This window comes from Suncus etruscus, chromosome 9 (assembly GCF_024139225.1).
Source record: "Suncus etruscus isolate mSunEtr1 chromosome 9, mSunEtr1.pri.cur, whole genome shotgun sequence".
NCBI lineage: Eukaryota > Metazoa > Chordata > Mammalia > Eulipotyphla > Soricidae > Suncus > Suncus etruscus.
The window spans coordinates 25582727-25607167 of record NC_064856.1 but is presented as its reverse complement, the minus strand read 5'-3'; the positions used below and the strand labels follow the sequence as shown (position 1 = coordinate 25607167).

The 24441-nt window shown below is 49.6% G+C and overlaps 1 protein-coding gene across 1 annotated transcript; it reads right to left on the bottom strand.

The window, feature by feature from the left end:
* Positions 1-8359: 8359 nt before the first annotated feature.
* Positions 8360-19238, bottom strand: CCN5 (cellular communication network factor 5). The gene is made up of 5 exons (XM_049780531.1): positions 19028-19238; positions 18759-18870; positions 14712-14928; positions 10825-11079; positions 8360-8580 (listed from the first exon to the last, which is right to left on the bottom strand). The coding sequence occupies exons 2-5, from the start codon at positions 18816-18818 to the stop codon at positions 8360-8362; spliced, it is 753 nt and encodes a 250-aa protein (XP_049636488.1). The 5' UTR covers positions 18819-18870; positions 19028-19238.
* Between the last annotated feature and the right edge of the window lie 5203 nt (positions 19239-24441).

Below are 24441 nucleotides of genomic sequence, written 5' to 3'. Positions count from 1 at the left end.
GAACAGGGAGGGTTCCAGTCTGCGGTTACCATCAGCCACCTATTCGCAGGAATAGGTGAAGGTAGAACAGCAGATGCCCAAATAGAAGGAATTGGGCTGGAGGAGGGCCAGGTTGATGGTACAGCAAGTAGTGAGTTTGCCTTGCAAGCCATTGATCCAGGTTCGATCCTTCTGTGGCCTATATGGTTCTCCTAAATTGGCCAGGAATAATTCCTGAGTGTAGCGCTAAGAGTAAGCCCTGAGCACTGCTGAGAATGTCGCCCCCTTCCCCCCAAAAATAAGGCAAAAAATAAAGGCAGTGAACTTGAATGAAGGCCACTGAGGAGCTCAGGTCCAAGTGTAGTTGCAGACAGTGTCTGTCTGCAGTTGAACAAGATCAGATATGCCACTGGGCATAGGCAAGTGCCACCATAGATAGACAAGCTCATAGAAGTGTTCCTGTGCCCGAGTGATAGCCACTAGCATCCAGCATGTCCAGCACACGAATTTGAGTTTCAGTGGCCAGAAGCCTCTGAGACGGTACCTGCATTTATTGTGTGGCTGCTGATGAAGGGCATAGAAGAGGACTTGAGAATCACCCCTAGATCTTTGGCCCTAAGAGCTGATTCTTGGGAGAGGGGCTTTCATGATTTCACTTACTTGGAGTCCAAGCTTGCTCCCAGCACCCAGGACATATGCTCTCCAGTGTCTGCTGGGACTGGCCAGGCCTCAGTGTCTCTTCTGAGCCTGCACTCCTGGCTCTGAGCTGCAGCCATAACATGTACCCTGTGTTCCCCCTGCTGCCTGCTGGCCCAATCCCCGAATGTTTGCTCCAGCCATATTCTACTGTCAACCCCTTGCACAAACTCTCACTACACTTGAACATTTTCTCCTGGCCCTGCTCATAGCTGGCATCCGTGGAATGGCTGGTGGGACCTGACTGGTGCTCTGGCCCTGTTCTTGTCTTTGACCATTGTTTTCTCCTACTGTGTTGCTGTATCTGACCAACACCTGCTTGCTCTGAACTCAGCTGAGTCAGGTGTCCTCTTTCCTCACTCCTCCTCCTAGGGGTGCTTCTCTGCTCCTGCTGCCCCAGTGCACTGTGCTTCCAAAGCTGACTGCCCTGGGTTCTCACCTTGGTCATCTCTGTCCTTAGCGCCAAAGTCTAGCTCAGAACACACCCCACTGACAGTAGACAAGGGGCAGCATCAGGTATAAGTTACAAATACAAGCTCAGGAGGGCAGGGAGTAGACTCTGGGGACAGCAATACGATTTAGGGCATAGGGAGCTGGCTCAGGGATGAAACCCTAGTTTGATCCCTGGTACCCCTGCCACTCCCCAAAACTACTGGATATAGTCCTGGAGCACCACTGGAGTGTCCCAAGATATCCCAAGCACTTTTGGACCCAAGCTACACACAGCACTCAGCTCTGGCACAAAGTGATCTTGGTCACCAAATGACAGAGTAGGAACCAGAGCAATAGAACAACGTGGGGGGGGGGGGGCACTTGCCTTGCATGTGGCCAATCCAGTTTGGTCCCCTGAGACCCACCAAGAATAATCCCTGAGCAAGCCAGATGTGGCCCAAATCAAAAACTTACCAAGTATACTAACTATAATTTGCTTAGTATACTTAGTATAGTATAGTAACTATACTAACCAGGTATAGTGGATAGTGGCCCCCACGGCCCTGAGCACTGCTTGGGAGTCCACCAAGAACATGGATCTGCACCCCTCATACTGCACCCCTGCTACTTCTGTTGCCTCCTGATGATAAGAAACTGGGATGTTCCCGGTCCTTCCACAGTCAAGAGAATTGTTTCTATCCTCAGAAAGGGCTGCATTAGGCAGAATAACTCCCTCCCCTCAGTTCCACAGAAATGCCCAAGTCACATTCCTGAAACATGTGAATAGTTTAAAGGATGTGGATGGAATTAGGGGCTCATTGACCTTGAGCAGGGAGAGTCCCCTTGGTTATGGGGGTGAACCACTGTACTGAGGATGATATGGGTCCCTGTAATGGAGGAGAAGGCAGAAGAGGAAGCTGCAGATGGAGAAAGGGATTTCCGGGAGAGCAGGTGACCTCTAGAATTTTTCAAGACAATGAAGCAAAGGCCAGAGAAAGAGCCCAGCTGGTAAGGTGCCTGCCTTTCACGGGTTTGATTCCCAGCAGCCCATCTGCTCCTCTGAGCCCCAACTAGGCGTGATCACTGAATGCAGAGCCAAGATTAAGCCCTGAGCACTGCCAGGTGTGTCCCCAAAACCAAACAAAAAGATATGGAAGCATATTCTTCTTCAAATACCCAGAAATAGGTCCATATTTCCCCAGTGTGCACTTGGCCTTCCCCCACCTGAGAGATGGTGCTTTGGGGTGCCTCATCAGAGCCTGAATGGGATAAGCTGATGGAGGGGTCTGAGACCAGTGTCCCACGAGGGGACGGTAGGAAGTGTCAGGCAGACTTGCATGTGACAAGTGCACCAACACCCCTGTGCCTGGGCCCATGGGACCACACTCAGATCCCTCACTCAGATCACGAGGAGCATTGGTGCCCCTGCTGGGGAGCCAGGTGGCCCTGGACCTTTTCCTCCCTGGAGAAGCTGAGCTGTGGCTCAGGTCCCAGAAGCAGGCCGCTGTCTCAGCCATATTTTTAGCAGCGCCAGCAGCCCAGCCGGATTCTCTGGTTCCTGCCCAGAATTCAGGGGAGTAGAAACCTGGGCTAAAGGCTCCAGTGGCAGCAGCAGGAATAGTGCTAAGGGCCTGCGGGACAGAGTGGGACCTCGGAGGAAGACTTCTTCAGAGGAAAGGAACAGGGTCCAGGCTGGAAACAACTGGACATGAGCAACGCCAGAGACAGGGCCGGGATTTCAATCCCCAGCTTCTCCAAGGTGAGGACATGGCTATGCCTGTACCTCAGCTTTCCTGCCAGAGAAATGGGGTGAGAAAGAAAAGCACATCTCATTTCCAAGGGGGCAATCACTGTCCAGAGGCCTGGCTACCACCTTCTTCCTTCTTTACATCTGCTGCCTTCAGGTGGCAAGACCTCAGTTTCTAGAAACTGAAGCAAAACTCGAAACCTGGAGCCTTGTCCTGCAGGATCCTTCCAGGACTGGTCCCTCCAGAGCAGTGTTTGTGGAGAGAATACATCTTGATCACTGGATCCACCCAGCCAGCTAGTGGCTGAACTGAGGCTGGAAGTCAGGGTGCCCAAGTGGGGGGTCATGCAGGATACCAAACAGCCTCCTTGGGTGAATGTTTGCTGTCTCTGCCTCAGGCCTCTCGGGACCTCATTTTCCTGGTCTCTAGGACAGAGCTGAAGTGGGCTGACTGCTGCACCTCTCCATGAGACTCACTGAGCGGTGCTCTGTGGGATGTGCCTGCAGGCGGTGGAGGAGTACTGATGGGACTGTGGGGAGCCGGCTGGTCCCTGGGCAGGTGACTGCCCCATGCTAGGTGTTCAAAGTGTTCACAGTGGCTCTATTTTAAGCCAGAGGAGGTTAGAGTTTGTGTGTGTGTTTCACAGCTTGGGAAACCGTCAGCTGAGCAATTGCCCAAAACGGCAACACCCCAAGGCACTCTCCCCTCTAGCAACCCCTCCTCCCCTCTCTCCTTTGAGAACCTCAAGGGACCTAGTAATTTTCCTCTGTCCCTTCCCGCCACAATCCCATCTGTAAGCCTGCTTTGGATGTCCCCTGCAGAATTCCCAGATGGCCAGGCTCCAGGTGTCTCTCAGAGCACTTTTCGCCCAAGAACTTTCTGGGCACTTTAGGAGATAGCTGGCCTTGATGTTCCCCTGCTGGCCAGAGTGACCTGAGGCAGAAAGAAAGAGAGAGGCAGAGGGCAGGGGCTCAGACAGGGAGGGAAGCAGGAGCAAAGCTGTGATTACAAAGGTATTTCATTTGCTCCCCAATCCCTGCTAGGAGCACAGAGTCAGGAGTAAGCTCTGAACATTGGGTGTGGTAAGGGAGGAGGGAGGGAGGAAGGAAGGGAGGGAGGAAGGAAGGGAGGGAGGAAGGAAGGAAGGAAGGAAGGAAGGAAGGAAGGAAGGAAGGAAGGAAGGAAGGAAGGAAGGAAGGAAGGAAGGAAGGAAGGAAGGAAGGAAGGAAGGAAGGAAGGAAGGAAGGAAGGAAGGAGGAAGGAAGGAAGGAAGGAAGGAAGAAAGAAAGAAAGAAAGAAAGAAAGAAAGAAAGAAAGAAAGAAAGAAAGAAAGAAAGAAAGAAAGAAAGAAAGAAAGAAAGAAAGAAAGAAGGAAGGAAGGAAGGAAGGAAGGAAGGAAGGAAGGAAGGAAGGAAGGAAGGAAGGAAGGAAGGAAGGAAGGAAGGAAGGAAGGAAGGAAGGAAGAAAGAAAGAAAGAAAGAAAGAAAGAAAGAAAGAAAGAAAGAAAGAAAGAAAGAAAGAAAGAAAGAAAGAAAGAAAGAAAGAAAGAAGAGAGAAAGAGTTTCCAAATGAGCCAGATATTAGCAAGTAACTTTCCTTTCTAAGCTTTTTTTAAACTGATATGGGGCTAGAAATATTCATTCTCTGCAGAATTCCCATGAGGATGAATGGAAGTGGAAGCAAGGGCCCAAGGATGAGGTTTTGTGCCACAGATCTTGTGTGTGTGTGTGTGTGTGTGTGTGTGTGTGTGTTCCTGGGACTGATACCCACATGTATACATACACACATCCACGTTCATATATGTTCACATGCATTCATGCATTCACACAAACACAGACCCCTCCAAGCATTCACTCACATACAGGCAGCACTGATGGGGTGCCCCACACCTGTGAGTGCCCCTATCCACCCAGCTCATTTCTTCTGTCTCTTTTTCATACTGTTGCTGAACTGCAGGATCTTGAGACTTTTTCCTTGGGAAGGATGAAGGCCCAGAACCTCCTCTGAGCACCCTCTCAGGGACCCTGACCCAGCTTATGAAAGGTGGTAGCTGTGCCTTTCTGGGCATCATTCAGGGATCTGGGCTACAAGAAATTTGAGGCTGCTTCTTTCTAAATTAAATAATATTGGGGTACTAGACAGACTGCTTCAGGGACACAGCAAGTGCCTTGCATGTGTGATGCCTGGGGTTACATTATAGGCTCCACTTTGGCCCCTCTGAACCACCTGATGTGGCCCTGTGATATTCAGCATTGGTCCATAGCACTGAACACTTAGGTCCATAATCAGGCTGAGGAGCTCCACAGCACAGCAGAATTTTCATACTCTCTATTGGAACCCACTATAGGTAGGATTTGGAGGTCTCGAAGGATCTTCCAGGCAATGGAAGACAAACCACGTGGTTTGGGTGACCCAGAAAAATGAAAGCTTAAGGAAACACCTTCTCCCTATCCAATTAGGTGCCATTCTTCCCCAGTGGTTGGAAGTTATTATTGGGGGGAACCACATGAGCAAAACTGACCTTGTCTCAGACAGTGGGATTCCCCAGGTCTGATCAATCACAAGGACTTGTATTAGCAGTCACTGTGCTCTTCATCTCTAGGAGCAAGGGACATTGCCTGCAGGTGGTCTGGGAAAGGTTGAGAAGTGATGGAGTGGGGGTGAAGATGCCAGCTGTGTGTGTGGGGGTCCACACACTGGCATAGTGCTTGCCCAGGGCCATACACAGCACAGAAATATAGAGGCTTTCTGGAGCATTTTGCCCATCAGATACCCTCAGGAGCTTCCCTAAAGAGCCACCCCCCCACCTTTGTTACTAGATTTAGCAAGGCTGGGCATGGACATATCTAGCTTGGTCAGTGGAATAGAGGGGATAGCAAGATGTATTCCAGGAACAAGATGTGGGAGAGAAACAGCAGGTGTGGGAAGGCACAGTGAATTGGAATAGGTGCCTAGGTGTGCCACAGGGTGTGGCTGGGGAGGATTAATCCCAGGAAAGGAATGTTCAGGCCAGCAGGAACATCTCCTCCTGGGGAGAGCTTACACCTTAGTGGGGAGTCCAGATATTAGTGTGACTGGAGCACAGATGAGTTTGGGAAAACAACAGCACATGGAAGTCGGGAAATTCTGCCCCAGCCCAGAGGACAGTGCTTGCAGGAGAGTGGGGGACAGAAGAAGAGAATCACAGCTGTAAAGGTCTTCCAGAAGGCTACTCTGTTGCACAGTATGTCTGGTGGAGAGGAGGGGCAAGATGGCTTCACAAAGTGTCTCTTACAGGGACCTGCTTATATTTTAAGAAAAAACTATGGAGCTCGGCATATACAGGAAAGAATCTTGGCACTGAAAGGATAGATTTGAGGTCAGGACTTCTCAGCAGTCTGTGCCCAGAATGACCACCAGGGGACAGCAGCACACCACAGTTTCCTTATGCCCAGCTGAAGCCACTTGTCAAACAGACTCTTGTGCCCCTTCCTTTCCCTTTGGTACTGCTACTTGAGGGCATTGGAGAAAGTTGCACAAGTTCAGTGATAGTGTGGAACTCACAAATGGTCACATATATTCTAGTTCTTGTGGTGGTGGTGATGGTAGTAGGGATTATTCCTTGCAATGGTCACACAGGTGCTCCTGGCCTCAAAACATGCCAACAAAAGGAGTTTAAGGGCCCTTAGTACAGTAGGTAAGGCACTTGCCTTGCGTGCAGCCAACCTGGATTCAATACACAGCACTTCCCCTGGTCTCTCAAGCCCTACCAGGAGTGAGTCCTGAGTCTAGAGCCTGAGCATCACTGGGTCTGACCCAAAAGCAAAAACAAACGAACATAAACAACAAAGAAAATATCCCCATCTAAATACAAAAGTGTTTTTAACTTTCTTGGTTGGATTTTGGTGAAACCTAGGTATTTGGGGGCTCTCAAAGTGCTCAGGAAGCCAGAGGCTACTCCTTGAGGAACTTGACCACTGTGCTGGATGCTCATTTATACCTGTCAGGCACTGCTGAGAGGAGGACATGCAGGGCTGGGGATCAAACTCAGGGTTGTGAGCACATGAGCATGCACCCCATCTGAGCTACCTACCTAGCTCCGAAACACCTTTTATTTGAAAACTCCCCTCCCCAATTCCTGCTGTTGATGCTATGATTGGAGGTTTTGTGAATGGCAATGGTGATCACCAGGGACTTCTTTAATTATGATACACATGATCACTAGGGAATGCACATTGATTTAGGTATAGTGTTTTCCAGAGTCCCAGCCAGCAGTCGCGGCATTCACACACATCAGGTGCTGTGAAGCTGGATATTGCTTGTGGAACTGGGGTCAGAGTCAACAGAACCACACACACACACACACACACACACACACACACACACACCAGAGCTTCCCAGAGTATGCTGGGTACACACGATGGTGCTGGGGATTGAACTCATGGCCTCACATTTACAAGGCAAACACTTTAGCCATTGAACCATCTTCTGTTCTCTACTCTTTATTTTTAAACAAATATACTTAAACCACTGCAAAAGATAACACAGTTCCATGTAGTGAAATTAAAAAAAGAATAGATCACCCCTAGTGATACAGGATAAGGATTTAGGGCTCCAGTACAGTGCTCAGATGAGGTGGGGCTGGGAGGCACTAGGGCTAACCCCAGCAGTAGTCAAGGGGCCATGCAGTACCAGGGCTGCCAGGCAGGGCCTCACACATGCCGTGCCAGGCACGGGCTCACTTGAACTCTCTCCCCAACTCAGTTTGCTGTTGTTGATAATAATATAAAGGGGGGTTCAAATGTCATACATGGGCTGCTTTATTTAGACTTGATCTAAATTCTTGGATCTTCACTCTTCCCACTCCTATCTAGTTATAGATAGGAGTTCTGAGGCTCTTACCCTGGGTGTTCTAGCCCAGCACCATGCTATGGTGAGGCCCGACTCCACCACTGAGGACTTTTATTTATTTGTTTGTTTGTTTGTTTGGACTCTGTTTGGTTTCACTGTGGTTTCAAAGAACGCTCAGCCTCTGGATTCTGTCTGGGATGGTGTGTGAAGGGTTGGGAGTTGCTCACATGTCATTACCTTGTCACAGGTCCACATATGGGCACGCCATTGGAGTCATTTTTAACTTTGCTCCAGGACAGAAAGCAGCAAGTATAAGCATTCCTGTACCTCTTTGTCATAACACACTGAAAATTAGGTGCAGTCAGCCTCTTCCACCCTTCCACTTTTCACCTTTCACCTCTTCCACCCAATGATTAAGGCAAGGGTGGTTGGTCCAATTGCTGGGAAACTGGCCTGTGAGCATGATATAAGCTGGGAGCAATTCAGAAGATACTAGAAAGCTTGGCCAGTCCTCCAGACTGTCAGAGGAATGGGAGCAAAGCAGATATCCACTGTATGTCCAGTGTCCAGTGGCTGGCGGACCTTCCTGTCTTCTTCCTGTCTTTTAGGGGATGCTGCTACAGTGCCGCCTACTAAGGGAGGTGGGAACCAGGCTCTGAACGACCAGTGTGGCTCTAAATGGCCGTGGTCTGGGACTGTAGGCTCATGGGCGGTGGGCAGGGCCCAGCCAAACACAGGCGGTGCTGGCTCTCCAGCCTGCAGAAGCGGTTCTGGTTGGACACTCGTGTGGCCACCCCCAGCCCACAGGAGGCTGAGCAGGGGCCCCACGCTGTGCTCCACTCTGGGCAGGGCCCTCCAGCGGACAAGGGTGCCATGAGGCTGGAAAGCGGGGATCCTGAGGAACAGAAAGAGGAGTCAGTGTTGCAAGTGCCCTGCACTGTCTGTGCAGTGTGGGCGGGTAGTTCGGCCTCTCTGGGCCTTCTGAATGAAGCCCTTCCACAGCTCCCCAATTGGATAGGATGGGGATCAGCAGAGGACCCGGCACCTGGGTGGCCCAGGCAGTGCTGGGTTTAGGCAGCAAGGTCGGTGCTGATAGAGACAGCAACCTGTAAAGGGCCACTTGCTCATTTCTTTCTTTTCCCAGCTCCTAGGAGAGGAGACTGTCCATGTGGGGGTGTCCTGCCCTGTGGACAGGAATGGGAGGGGCGAGAGGGGCTTCCCCTGGCTTCCAGCCTTGTCTTGGTCTTCTAGGGTCCCACCTTCTGGACCTTTATACCCTGGTTTGCAGCTCCTGGGGGACACTGGCAATATCTAGAAATATGTGGGGGCTCAGCCTTGGGTTTTGAAGTGGCATCCAGCAGTACAATACTGGCCTGCACACAGGGTGGCCCTTGCAGCTTCCCCCGAAAGGGATCTGGAAAGGCTGTGAGCAGGAACAGGGGTGCATGCAGAGAGCCTGCAGGGGCACATGTGCATGCGGGTGTGGGTACATGTATGAATGCGTGTCCTCATGATTGCCTCAGCTGGCCTATAGGGCAGGACCCCCACATCCTGCACCTCCCCTGGGAGGGGAGGAGGCCACCATGTAATCCTGTGCCAGGGAATTTGGTGTCACTTCTCCAGTCTCACCACCCTGGGCGACCGGGACATGGGTTACAATGGGTGGAATCACATGGGGTGAAGCCAATTTCTCAGAAGCGCACAGCTAGACACAGGGGTGCAGAGCAGAGAACCTGGGGCAACTCCCTAATGCTAGCCTTATGAACTCTGGTATGGGCTGGCAGACACCCCACATCCTGATTCTGTTACCTTCTGTTTACATTTTTGTGATCCTTGTGACTGTCCAGTGTGGCAAAACAAGAACGAATCTCTAAGGTGAGCTGAGGGCACCTTCCCTGCCTGTGGGCCCCAGACAAATCCCTTGACAAATTCTGTTTTGAATGGCTCCCCAGAGAGCTGAATAATAACCTGCTAACATCAGTGCCATGACAGAACATTCCAGTGGTAGAAATAGGCTACCACCAGGGACTAATATTATAAAGATGTCGGAATTGGCCAAAGTGATAGGACAATGGGGAAGGCATTTGCCTTGCACCTGACCAACTTAGGTTTGATCTTCAGCATCCCATTTGGTCCCCTGGGCACTTCCAGGAGCAATCCCTGAACATTGCATGAATATGCTCCCCCAAAATAAAAGATGTCAGAATAGGGTGAATAGGATATCCAGATGTGGTATTTTCCATGTAATGTGAAACTTCATTCAAATATTTCAACCTTTTGTTCTCTTCCCCACTGTCACAAAATTTTAAAAAATTTTGTTTTAATTTGAGGGCACACTCGGTAGTGGTCAGGCCTACTTTCCAGGACTCTTGCATGCAGACTAGGTGCTCACAGCCAGAAAGAAAGTTCAATGGGCTGAGCATGAGCTTGGCCTGTGGGAGACCTGGCTTCCATCCCAGCATCACTTTGCCTCAGAGCATCACTGAGTGACCCCTGAGCACAGGGGTCCTGAGCACAGGACAGCCTCTGAACACTTCTAGGTGTGGGCCCTGATATTTAAAAAGCAAACCAAGGAGCTGGAGAAATAGCATGGAGGTAAGGTGTTTGCCTTGCATGCAGAAGGATGGTGGTTCGAATCCTGACATCCCATGTGGTCCCCCGAGTCTGCCAAGAGTGACTTCTGAGCATAGAGTCAGGAGTAACCCTTGAGCGCTGCTGGATGTGACCCAAAAACCAAATAAATAAATAAATAAATAAATAAATAAAAACAAAAACAGCTTGTGTTTGACTCATGGCTCCATCTCTGCAGTCCTTAAATAGAATTCTATTTTATTTTTGCTTTGTTTTATTTTATTTTTATTTGTTTGTTTATTTTTGAGGCCAGTGATGCTCAGAGTTTGTTCCTAGATCAGTGCTCAGGGCTCATTCCTGGTGGGGTTTTGAGACCATAAGTGGTGCTGGGATCAGATTAAATCCAGGTTGGCCACTTGCAAGACAGTGCCCTACCTACTGTGCTCTCTCTCCAGCCCCTTCATTTGTATTGTTAAAGACAATGGCCTCTCCTAGTGACTCTGGAAAACTTTTCCTTTGAGGTGACAACCCCATCTGATACCCCCCACACTCTCACACCTGGACTCACCTGGGGCAGTGAGGGGTTGCAGCCTAAGCTCCAGACTCTGGTTGCACACCCACTCTGGGCAGCACCTGCCAGGGAGTGTAACCCTCCTGGGGTTAGGACAGTCTTCACTAGGCAGCCGGATGTCCTCACTGCACAGTGGCACACAGGTGACACCGCCATCCTCACAGTGGCACAGGGTCCCACAATGGGGCTGGAAGGTGTCCCCATCCCGGTACTGGCGGCCATTCACCTCACAGCCCTCATCTTCTTCTGACCCTGAGGAGGAGACATCCTTGACCCCCAGTCCTTCCTGGGGTCCCCCTTCCCAAAGGCCCTTTCCCAATACCAGCCTGGGGTCACCAGCACTGTAACCCTTTATCAGGACCTTTTTCTGTGGCTAGGTGATGCCCTTCTTCTGGGTCCTTTTTTCTTTATATGTCTTCTTTTTCTTTTTTTGTCTCTTTTCTTCTGTCTGTCTGTCTGTCTGTCTGTCTTTTCTTTCCCTTCCTTCCTTCCTTCCTTCATTCTTTCCTTCCTTCCTTCCTTCCTTCCTTCCTTCCTTCCTTCCTTCCTTCCTTCCTTCCTTCCTTCCTTCCTTCCTTTCTTCCTTCTTTCCTTTCTTCCTCTTCCTTTCTCTCTCTTTTTTATTTTTGGATCACACTTAATGGTGCTAAGGGGTTACGCCAGGCTCTGCACTCAGGGATCACTCCTGGTAGTGATCAGGACCATAAGGGATACTGAGGATTGAACCTGAGATTGAACATGGGATGGCCACAAGCAAAGCAAGTGCCCTACCCACTGTGTTATCATTCCAGCCCAGACCTCTGCAAAATGGGCTGTAATGGACCTTTTTTTCTACATAGATCAGGGTAAATCCAACAGAAAAGAGGTACCTGAAGCCAACAGGTCCACTTTGTGCAATTTTTCTCTATCATCATTGCTCACTGTTGTGTGGGCCTGGACTGATGGTGTCCACTTGTCATTCACTGTCAGATCAGGGCTTACTGTGGCATAAGTTATATGACTTAGAGTTAGTTACTTAATGTCTCTGAGTCATTCAATGTAAATATTAAAATAAATATGAAAATAAATATTTTGAGGGAGGTAGTTCTCATCCAGCTTGTTGCTTGAGTGCTACCCCGGGAGTGCTGTGGGGGGTGTATTTGAGTGCTGCCCACTTGTAAAGCATATACTTGGCTTCTTGAGTTAGTTCCTTTGGTGGGTTTTAATCTTGTTTGTTTTGTTTTGTTTCGTTTCTGTGAATCAAGAAAGTTTTACTGGGAAGAAGTGGTTATAAAGTGGGTAGAGCATTTGTCTTGCAAATAAACCTGTGAACCCAGTTTATTCCCTGGCATTGCATATGGTCCCTAAGTGATTCTTTAGTGCAGATTTAGGAGTAAGCCCTGACTACAGCTGGGTGTAGCCCAAAAAATGTAAGAAGGAAGGAAGGAAAGATGGAAGGAAAGAAGGGAGGGAGGGAGGGAGGAAGGAAGGTTGGTTTTTATTGAAAAAAATGTTAAAGCTATGAGGGGAGAGAGAGAAGCGTGTGTTCAAGAAAGATCATGGGTTTTTCCATAATGGAAATAAGTAAGCAAAGAAACAGACAAGTAAGTAGGATGTGTGTTCAAGGGAGAATGTGAGATTGAAGAGTGAGACACTTCGAGGTACCTTGTTCATGATAAAGTTTTCTGTAGCTTCAATCAGACAAGATAATACGTATCTAGCATGTGCTTGGCATATTTTAGGTGTTTGTGATATAGTTGCTGGAGCTGAGAAATAGAACAGTGACAAAGCATCCTAAGCACATGGTCATGAATTTAAATCCCAGTGTGCCAGGCACAATGTAACAGCTCTATGAGGGTGTCTGGGACCCTCGGGATTATTAAGGATCGAGACAATATTACCACTCATGAGCTTGAAGGCCTCCTGGCTCTTCCATGCTAGCCCAAAGCCTGGGACCACACAGACACTTAAGAATCTCCTTTGAATGGACACTCTGCACATGGCTTAGCATCTGTTAGATTTGTGAAAGAATTTGGACCTTCTACTCTCCTGTCCTGTTTCTGAAAGGCAGGGCTGGGTGTCATGCTTACCTCAAAGGCTTTGAGAGCCTGAAGGGGACAGATGCAAATGTTACTATCCTGAACCCCCAAGGCCATTGTCATCTGTGCGGGAAGAGGAAAATGGGATGCTGGGGATGTGGGGGGGGGTGTCCCTGGAGAAGATATGGGGATCCAGCTGGAGCTGAGGACACAGACTTCAGAAAAGCCTCAGATTGTCCCACACATGCAGTTGTCTTGACCCTGTATTAAAGTGAGGCCAAACCACTTGATATTATGGGACTAAGAACAGGACCCATGAGTTGATCCCAGAGCTCTGAGGATTAACAGCGAGAGGGGAGCTGAGCTAGGCACAACCAGCAGGAGGAGCTTGCTCTGACCATGGGGAAGTCCCCACTTCTCTTCTTCACCTCCTTCCAGGTCACTACCCTTTGTTTGGGTCCAATTCCTTTGTCCAAACTTCTAGACTGTACCCACACTCTCCTGGCCCAACCCAGATGCTACAGCCCTGGAGGTTTGTGGACACACAGTGTCCCATGAAAAGTCAATAGCAGGGGTGATATTCATGGCAGCTTTTCTGGAGCTTTCTGAGCATTCTACTGCAGCTCAGAGCCAGTGGGATGTAAAAATCCCTGGGGAGCTGCCCCATCCAGGGTTTCTGAGTTCCCTTGTGTATGGTCCCAAGTCCTAAGAGGCACATCCAGACCACTCACTCTTGAAATCTCCCCTAGAAACTGTACAGCTACCTGTCTCCCTCTTTTGAGACCCTCTCCCAAGCTGCTTCTTCTGTACCCCAAGACTTCAGATTTCCTCATTATTCTTCCCTCCTGAGACCCTGTGAAGAAACCAGAGTCCACAGCCAATGGCAAATAGCACATCCTGGGCCAGGCAATGCCCCCATTGAAGATGAGCTCCCTCTGAGAATCCAGATATGGGTGCTGGGGCCTTGCACCCATTAGGAGAACACAATGTGGCTTGTGCAAAGGGCATGCTCCGGGCACAAGCCCTCCAACTAGAGTGGCCCTGGCTTTCCCTGTCCATTCATACAGTGATAGTTTCTGAAGACCTGATCTATGCTTAGCATGCTCTGCTCTGAATGCCCAGTCCCCTGCCAGTCCCCTTGAGCCTTTCCACACACATCAGTGGGGCTGGAGGCATGGGGGGGTAACAAAAGCTGCAGGGCAGGGGGAAGGAGATTGGGGATTAGTGGCACCTCCCTGAGAAGGGACATTGCCACTGGGAGGGCATCTGTAGGCAGACATGGTGATTAAAAAAAAAAACCACAGTGCTGCCTACAGGGCAATAGGCCCCTTGAGCCTCTGGAGCAGCAAGAGGTTGAGAGCCCTTGGAGGGAGAAAATAAAAGGAGGTTTGAGGAGGCAGCGGAGGCTTTCCTGGGCAGGGCACACTGAATGGACTTTGCTTTTTCTTGAGGGACTTGGAAGCTCTGAGTAGGGAGGGACATGATATGACTTTGGTAGGCAGGAGCTGCTGAGGACTGATTGAGATCAGACCAGAGAAGAAAAATCAGAGATGCCTCCTGAGGACATGAGAACAGAAGCAGAGGCTCAAATCACCCTTGAAATATTCTCCCAGGTGCCATACAGACCCCGAAACCCAAAGGGCTTTTCAGTGGAGCCCTAGTTTGCAAGTTGACAGGGATTTGGACACATGAAAAGGGGGGAAGCAGGGAGAGAAGGGATTGGGCATGGTCTGGGCAAAGGCTTAGGGGAAGGGCATATGGAATCCTGAGGTCACCTAGAGTGAATGGATCTGGGACCCTTCTTTGTGACTGCAGATCCAAATTTACCCTCCCAGCAGGCCCCCATTAAGCCCCAAACCTGCTTACAGAGGCACACGGCCCGCAGGCCTCCAGGGCCGACACCACGCTGGCAGACCAGGCCTTGGCTGGGGTCACAGACATGGCGATGGTCACAGGGCTCCCCCAGCCGCCGGGCACACACTTGGCAGCAGTTGCAGCCATCCAGCACCAGGGGCACTCCCAGTGGGCATTGGGGTGGTGGCCAGGGGCAGGTGCATATGTGGGGGCACAGCTGGGCACAAACCTGCAGAGAGAGGGAGGGGAGAGGGCCATGGTCAGGGCAGTCATAGCCATGAGGGCCAGGACATGGCACCTCTTAGTCAAGCTGGCTAGTGTGGGGTCAACCCCAAAGCTACAGAGAGTAGCCTTGACCCCTGACAGTCTCTGGGCAGTACCAGATTCTAAGCATGGACTTAGGCTTGAGTTACAACTGCATCCTTTATTTTTAAACAATATTTTTGAGCTTTGAGGCTATAAACCACAGTGCTCAGGGCTTACTTCTGTCTCTGTGCTCAGGGACTAGCTCCTGACTAACTCAGAGTCTGTATGAAATGCCAGGAATCAAACCCAAGTCTGTTGCATGCAAAGCAAGTGTCCTAACCACTGTATTCTCTCCTGCCCCCAGACTGTGTCCTTTGGGGATGAATTGATAGTTCAGTGGTAGGGTATTTGCCTTGTACAAAGTTGACCCAGGATAGATGGTGGTTCAAGTCCTGGCATCCCATATGGTCTCCCCAGAAGCCAAGAGAGATTTCTGAGTGCAGAACTAAGAGTAACCCCTGAACATACTGGGTGTGCCCCCCCATAAAAAAAAAAAAAACAACTGTGCCCTTAAAAGAAATGGCCTTAGGTAAGTTATTAAGATAAGTTAAAGGCCCCTGGGCCAGTTTTCCATCTATAAGAGGAAGATTCCTATCACTCAGAGGATGCTTTCTTGTTTTTATTTTGTTTTGGGGACCACATGCTGTACTGTTCAAGGGTTATTCCTGACTCTGCTCTCAGAAATATCTTCTGGTGGTAGGGGAACCATATGGAATGCTGGGAATTAAGCTCGAGACAACTGTATGGAAGGCAAACATCCTACCCACTGTACTATCACTCTGGCCCCACTCACATGATTTTTTTAGAAGACATGAAGCAATTGGTGTCAGCCCTAAAGCACATAGCAGACTCACTCTAGCTGCCTTTGGGTATTGGATCCTGGTAGCCACAGCAGGTCACACAGGAAAAACTGAAGCCACAGTCAACTGCCTTTTCCTGCAAGGGAGCCACACCCACCTCTGCAGACCCTCACCCCATCCAGCCCCAGAAGAAGTGGGGTGAGAGTAGGAAACTAGAAAGCTCTGTGGGACTCCTGGGAGATGGTCTGAAGTCCCAGCCTCAGTGGCCCTGGAAATGTGTGAGAGATACAGCTCCAGGTATGTCTGTCTGAAATAAAATCTTCATTTTTTTTTTATCAACCCAGAGGTGACTCACTGAGCTTGGTCTGAGAGGAAGTGATGGATTGTAGGATTCCTTTCCAAATTAGAGGCTCTGCTTGGTTAGCAGGACATGGGGCCCCTGACAGAACTGGCTCATATAAACAGAGGTGCTGTTAAGTAGCTTTGTGCTTTGCACCTGAGTTTCCTTCCCACTGGGCAAATATGAGGTGGGGGCAGTTCTAGCAACTCTGATCTGGTTGACATACCACAAGAGCACTGAACATCTCAGCACTAGGAGGGCCACCCCGGACCCATTTGAAAGATAAAAACTTGAGGTATATAAGAATAACACCAAAAGTGGGCTAGGACCACACACTCACCTCTCTCTCTCTCTCTCTCTCTCTCTCTCTCTCTCTCTCTCTCTCTCTTTTTTTTTTATCAAACACTCACCTCTTATTCCAAGGATTTGATGCCAGCTGAGCCCTCCACTTATCCATTTGTTCAGGAAGGGCTTTCAAGAGAGCCTGGGCCTCCTGGTCTTCCTGTATCTCCTCCCTCTCTGCACCATCCCTTCCTGAGGTCCTTCCGACCCCAGGGTGCCTTAGTCATGAGCATTACATTGGGACTTTAGCGGCAAGAACTGCAATCCAGTGCCATCCCAATTTGCTGCATGTTTATTGCCCTTCTTTTGGGGCGCTATACCCACCCAGTGTGCTCAGGTGTTGGATCCCCCTTGATGCTGTACCTGAACCACCTAGCAGATGGAACCCCATAGAGCAACTGTTCTGGGGATTCTCCTTGAGGCAAGAACTTTGGAGACACCAGAGATGGAGAAGGACAGCACAAAGAGGGGCACACCATTTACCCATGATCAGTGGTCACTAATCAGACTTGACTCCAGGCCTTCCCTCCTTTCCCACAGAGAGCTCTGGTTAAAGGAGATAGTCCAAGGGCCAGAGCATTAGCACCGTGGATAGGGCATTTGCCTTGCTTGTGGCCAACCTGGGTTTGATCCCCAGCATCCTATACGGTCCCTCGAGCCTGCGAGGAGCTATTTCTTAGCACAGGGCCCAAAAACAAATATAAAGGAGGTATTCCTAAGCTCCAATGTTTATGCTTACCTTCTCCCTTTCACCTCACTTGCCCCTCACTATGGTTCTGCTATGGCCTGCCACTCTGTATGTATCCCAAGTTCCTCTTGTCCTGTATTCACATTGTTGAAATGAAATAAAATCTCTGGTCATCAGCCTGGGACTCATTCTTTTCTGGGGGCAGGGGGTGGAACGTCCTTGGTCCAGAATGCACTGGGGGAATGGTAGTTGACCCTTGCTAGCCAACAGGGTCGGCACACTCAGAGATCACTCCTGGTAGAGCTCCAGGGATCATACGCATTCCTTGGATCAAACCATAATTGTCCGTGTGCAAGGCAAGCATCTTTCTGCTGCAGTATCTCTGCAGCCTCTGCTTCATGTCCTTTAACACTAGGCCCCTGCCCTGGGGAGAAAGCTGTTCCCCAAACTCAGAGTGGGTGGAAACCTGTCTCTTGGCCTGGTGGTAGACATTCAATGAGGTTGCTCTTAGCCAGTGGGGCAGGAGTTCCTATGCAGCTCTCTGCTGCCTGGCCCATACCCAGCCTGTTTGTGCACCCCCCTGCAGATGCTGACACCGAGTGCCCCATGCTGGGAACTGCCCTGCCTCCCTGGGACCCAGCAAGCAGGAAGGAGTGGGGGAGAGGCTGCATTTGGTCCCTAGTCTAATCCTGGGCTCACAACTCCGATTGCCCAGCCTGCCCACCTTGGCATCTGTTCTGTCCCTCTCCCCACCTCCTGCTCTCAACTCCTGCTCATACTGTGAAAGGGCAGTAAGATCCTGGCTGGGGCAGAGCCAACCCCACAGCCTGGAAGTCAGCATTTGTCAATGATAGGACAGTGCTTAGCAGCAGTGGGGCCCTGGGTCGAGGGGTACAGATGGACCCTGCTCTGCACTAGCTCAAACACTCAGCCTTCTCCAGCACTGCCTCCTCAGGGGTTCTTATGTTGCTGACTTTGTTCTGTTTTGGTTTGTTTTTGCTGTCTGGTTTGGGGCGAGTTGCTCCCTCTCTCTCCAAGCCTGCCAACTGCAAATGGGGCAGATCATTACTGTGAAGTGACTGGAGAAGTCAGGCAAGATAGTGTCATAGCCACTTGAGAAATGTCCCAGACAGTCCTGGAAGAAGGTCTCTATTCCAGGGTTCTCTACCCCACACCCCCACATACACATGCCCCCAATCCTGCCAACTAGGGCATCAACTCCCTCAGTACCTGGAGACCCAATAGTCCTTACTTGGCAGTTTATTCCCAGAAGCTGTGTAAACTCATGTCCTAATAAGCTGAGGCTGGGTCTGAAGTGCCCCCATTTAAAGGAGGGTATAAGGAGCGGAAGGGGGACGGAGGTCTCTGGAGCACTGGCCATGTTTCCTGTCCCAGTTCCCAAAGATCTGCAGGACAGCATGGCCCACACTGCCTAGGACTGCTCAGCTCAGAGCTGGCAGGACAGTCTGAGTCACATAGCAGCCTGTGCTCCAGGGGACCTGCAAGAATCTTCCTGGGGTGGCTCTGTGAGTCACACTGCCCCTACCCCACAACCCCAAAAGTTGGAGCTGGCATCTTCTTACCTTGGACAAGAGGCCGAGGAGGAAGAAGGTCAGGAGGCGGGTGGACGGTGCGTCCCTCATGCCACTTTCCCCACGGAGCCAGCGCAGAGCTTGGGAGGCAGAACCTGTGAGTCTTTATGTCCCAGAGGCTGTGAGATCATTCTCAGGAATACTCACACAGATGCACACACATACACTCATATACACTCATACACATTCATACACCCACAGACTCACATGTGCGCACCCATTTCTTCTCTTCTCATCCTGTGGACCATGAGTCCTTTTACCTGGGGCCAGGGGTGAGAGCCAGTAGGAAGTGCAGCCTTCAGTAAGGAAGTGTGTGTGTGTGAGTGTGTGTCTGTGTGAAAGCCAGACCCAGTGCCAGCATCCAGCCGGGCAGGCTGGCAGCGGCCTCTAGTTCCTCCCCACCAGGCAGCCGTCCTAAACTTCCCACAGCTCAGACCCAGACTCCTGCCTAGCCCCAGGAAGTGTTCAGTGGACACCCCTGGAGCAGCGCTGACCCATGTCCCCCAAAGCTCTGTGGCCTGACTCTGGGCAGCTCCAGCGGTTTCTGGCTGAAAGCTTGGCGGCCATCCAGAGGTGGGTGTGCCCGTTTTGGGGATGCTTGTTTGCTCCTGCTGCCCCCCTGTGGAGGACGGTCAGGGCAAAGCAGCACAGGCAGTTGTGTGGAGCTTGGGGTGCCTGGTAGACCTGGTTTTCTCCTCACAGGCCAATTCTCTACAGAGGCCAGGCTCATACTGCCTTAGGGTACACCCAGGAGGTGCAGAAACAGGTGGATTCTGGAAAGTGGGGTGCAACCTTGCTTTATAAAGGTGATATCTTGGGAGCCAGGAAGGCCCAGACACCTGAATATAAATTTTGCTTGTGAAAGGCTCAGAATGAGCCTAGCACTGCATGGTCAACCAGGAATGACTCCAAAGCACCAAGTCAAGGGTTACCACTGTGCTCTGCCAGGTGGGGCTAATACCCCTTGAATGAAAATGGGGGAACATCTTTCCAGAGAGTGAAGAGAAGTGGGGATCAAAGAGGACAGAGTGTTTCAGGTGGAGGAGCCAGAGCAATAGTACAGCAGATAGGGTGCTTGCCTTGCATGGCCCTAAGCTGGATTTGATCCTCAACATCCCAGGTGGTGGGTGCCCTGAGTCCACCAGGAGTGATTTCTGAGTGCAGAGCCAGGAGTAACGTGTGAGCATCATTGGATGTGGCCCAAAACAACAAATGTTCCAGGTGGTGAGAACATCATGGAGTACTGTCTCCAGGTGGGAGAGGGATGTTCTTCTGGTAGCCAAGGGACCGTCATGAGGTGGGCAATAAATGGTATAGCTCACAATGTGAGACACACACAGATTCACATCATTGCATTGGGGGGGGTATACACCTATACACTAGGGATACAAGAGGTAATGGTAGGGGTTTTGTAAAATTTGGCCTCAAAGATAGGAATGCCATGAATGGTTGGGAAAGATCCCTATGATCTCCACTAGATTCCCAGTCCTCTGAAGGAGAGAATGACATGAGATGCAAGAGTCTAAGAATGAATAGTCATGTGGGGAAGAGACTGTACAGAAAGTCCAGCATAGGGAGGCACTGTTGGTTGCAGCCCTGGGGGAAGGAAAGTGGGAACTGAAGGTTGAAGACCAAAGTATGGGGCTGGAATTTGGGGCTGGAGAGAGAGTAGAGTGGGAGGGTGTTTGCCTTGGCATCTCATATGATCCTCCATGCACTAACAGGAGTGGTCCCTGAGTGCAGAGCCAGGAGCAAGCTTTGGGCATCGCTGGGTATCACTCCAAACAAACAAAAATGTATGTAAATTTCTCATCTATGATAGAGGGAAAGTCAAAGGCTAGGGTGGGCATGACTGAGGGTGGGAGTGTCTACAGAGGGAGAGAAGATGGGGTTTATCTGCAAAAGCTTGCTCCGCAGGGTTCATTTTTGAACACTTTCTCCCTTGTACAGCAGAGTTCTCTTCAGTAATAATGAGATAGAGCAGATATATTTCCTACAAGAATGAAATCAGCACCTACCACACAAAGAATCAGCCTCTCATTTTCACACTGGAATGCTGAGACTGGAGCGGAGAAAATCTCTAGTCAGCAGAGCTGGTACCTGGCACGAAGGGACCTGAGCATCACCAGCTGTGGCGTGGGTAACCTCCAGCAGGGCAGGCAAAGCAATGCTGGGGTCTTGGCCTCTCTGTAGGGCCTGGAGAGCTTCTTTACCACATTCCTCTTGTTGCATCCAGGTCAGACCCTATTCACATCCAATCTCTGCAGAGGCAGATTTTAATGACAAGGGAAGTGGTTTTGTGCTGAGCACACAGAGGAAATCAATATTGTGCTCCATATTGCTATAAAATGTGATGTTTGTAATCCTCACAACCCACAGCTTAGTAAGACTAGCGAGGGGCCTGGAGCTATAGTACTGCTGGCAGGGTGTTTGCCTACCATGTGGCTAATCTGTATTAGATTTCTGGCATCCCATATGTTCCTCTGAGCCCTCCAGGAATGATCCCAGAGCACAAAGCAAAGAGTAAGCCCTGAACACAACTTGTTGTGAGTTCCAAACAAAACAAAAAAATGGAAAAACAGTAAAATCCCCCCAAAAAACAAAGATAAATTATTATTTCAACACAGTACTGGATTCTACCCGCTAAACAACTTAATGTTTGCATCCTCTATCCATCAGTGGCTTATACATTTTTCTTTAATACTTTTGTCATGTAAAAATTAAAAATTTTTAAAGGTTTAGACTCCATAATTTACACCATGATTAACAGCACCATGATGCTGTTAATGATGCAATTTCATGAATACAATGAGTGTCCCCACTCTCAGCTCCCCTCATCTCTTTTATTTTTTTAATGTCTCATTTCACAATAAAGATATTAAGTAGCATGGTTGTCTTTGCAGGATGTCAGGGAGCAATTTGGAACCTTAGGCATTAGCTATTTCCTACATTTCAGCAGAAGTTATTGTTTCCTTACAATAACTTTATTTTACGATAACTTTATTTCCCCCCCTTTACCTTCTTGGATGTTGTTATTATGGCTGGGATGACACTCACACACATACACACACCTGACTGTGTTCTTATAGAAGGGTCATACAACAGGTTGAGGTGATTGAAGTCAGAAGTCAAGATTCTCCTGGGGTTCCCTGAACACTCACTATTGAGATGCTATGACTTGGGTGACTGCTAGGGATCGCTGTGGTTTTCACACAGGAAGTTCACACCTAGTGACCATCGTGCTACCCATCTCTCAGTTTCTCGTTTCCTGGGCTCATACCCCTTTAGTTGTGGTGCTTTCACACATCTGGCTGAGATGCTCAAGTAGCATCTGAGATCTTTCTTAGCGCATGTGGGACCCAGGTGATTTGAACTCAGGACCATTTTCTACAAACTAAGCCATAACATACTCATTGTACTGTGTATCTGGGTTCTGATGAGTCTATTTAAAAAAAATTGTTTTTTTTTTTTTGGCTTTTGGGTCACACCTGACAACGCTCAGCGGTTACTCCTGGCTCTACGCTCAGAAATCGCTCCTGGCAGGCTCGGGGGACCATGTTGGATGCCAGGATTTGAACCACCGTCCTTCAGCATGCAAGGCAAACACCTTTCCTCCATGCTATCTCTCCAGCCCCTATTTAAATTTTCTATTGAGTGGGATGAGGGGAGTAGTTGGGGCCACAACGAATGGTGCTCAGGGATCCCTCTTGTAGGGCTCAGGAGACTAAATGGAGTACCAGAGATTAAACCTAGAAGAGCCATGTGCAAAGCATGCCCTACCTACTCTAAATTCCAACTCTAAATTCTCTATTCTCAGGCCAACTTTTACTGTTTTCCTAGAAATAGCTTCCTAGAAATGTATTCATTTGCCTTAAGTTTTCAAATGTATAAGCACACACCTGTTGTCAGTAGTTCTTAAATGGCCTTTTTTCTTTTTAAGGTTTTGGACCTTAACAAGCAGTGTTCAGAACTTACTCATCTTGGTTCTTTGCTTAGGCATCACTCCTGACAGAGTTTGGAGGACCATATGGGGTGACAGGGATTGAACCCAGGTCACCTGTGTGCAAGGTGACCACCCTACCTGCTGTACTATCCAGTTCCTTAAATGGCTCTTAACCCCTCTGAGTTCCTACTTTTGTTCTCTTTAATTTCATTTCATTTTACTCCTTCACACTGGATTTGTTTTGTCATGCTCGATCTATCAGCTATCTGCCTCTAATTAACATTGGCCTGAAAACAGCTCACTGGCTCTGTTATTCTTCACACTCTTCGTTTGTTCTCCGGTTCATTGAGTCTCCTGGGACTGTTCCATGACCTGCAGTGGAGCCTTATTTTTGTTTTTGAAATGCCAAGTTGTTTGCTGGCATTAGCCTGGTCACATCCTCCATAGAACATCCATAGAAGGGGAACAGCTATGGCCTGCCCAGGCCTGGGCTCCTGTGTTTCCACCCCTACTGTCTACCTGTGTCTACCTGTCTACCTACTGTCTACCTGTCTCCTGTGTCCCCGCCCCCTACACTGGCTGCCCCGCCATAGCCTTGGACCTGTTTCCAGAAGAGCTGCCACCTGTCCAGCTAGTCTTCAGTAAGCAAACCCTCAGAGCTGTTCCACAGCTTTTTTTTTTTTTTTTTTGGTTTTTGGGCCACACCCGGCATTGCTCAGGGGTTACTCCTGGCTATCTGCTCAGAAATAGCTCCTGGCAGGCACGGGGGACCATATGGGACACCGGGATTCGAACCAACCACCTTTGGTCCTGGATCGGCTGCTTGCAAGGCAAACACCGCTGTGCTATCTCTCCGGGCCCTTTTCTTTTGCCTTTTTTGGCCTGGGCAGGAGTTCAGAGACCTGCTCTTGGCTCTTAAGGTGCCTCAAAGTTCTTCCATTTCACCCCAGGGCTAACTGGGAGGCTCCAGAAGTTTAATACTCAACTGTAGTTTGGCTGGCAAGGCTCCAAGGGCAAAGACCCACATGTTTTCCACTTCAAGGGGAGGTGGTGTGGACTTTTGAGCATATGTGTGACTACCTCTGCTCACCTATGTGTGTACTGTGAGTTCCAGCGATGAATTGGTCCCTGGGTGCTGGAGGAGAGCTTAGTGCAGGGGTTATGCTAAGGGTGTAACTGGTGAGGCATGGTCACGCCTGCTGCAGGGTTCAAGAAGGTTGTGATGGCTATGAAAAGGGATTTGGAAATTGCCATAAGATCCTTACAAACCTTGTGAGGCAGGGCTGGTCCTTGATAGATATTTCTTACTTGAAGGAATGAGTGGAGGAAACCCTGGTTGCTGTGTGTTCCTGAGTAAGCCCTGGATTTGCCTGTTCCTCATCTATGACTGGGCTGGGCCTGGAAACATTTTTGAAGAAGAGTATGAAGGAAGCCTTTGGAAACATTGGGCTCCAGAATGTCAGAGGCAGGGCTGGTCCCCAAGGACTGGTCTTCTCTGATTAGTTACTGTGGATCTGGAGATAATCTGGGTTGAAACCAGTTAGCTATGAAGGACCAGGCACCAGGGTCAAGGTGACTTTGCTCCTGGCAAACAGTCCTAGGAGGAAGCAGAGAACAAGGTACTTCCTCCCTCTCTGGGACCTAAGAGTCCCTCTAATGGTCAGGATTGTTCCATCTTCAGAGACTTACCTTTTACTGTCTTATTTCCTCTGGAAATTTGTGTTCAAATAC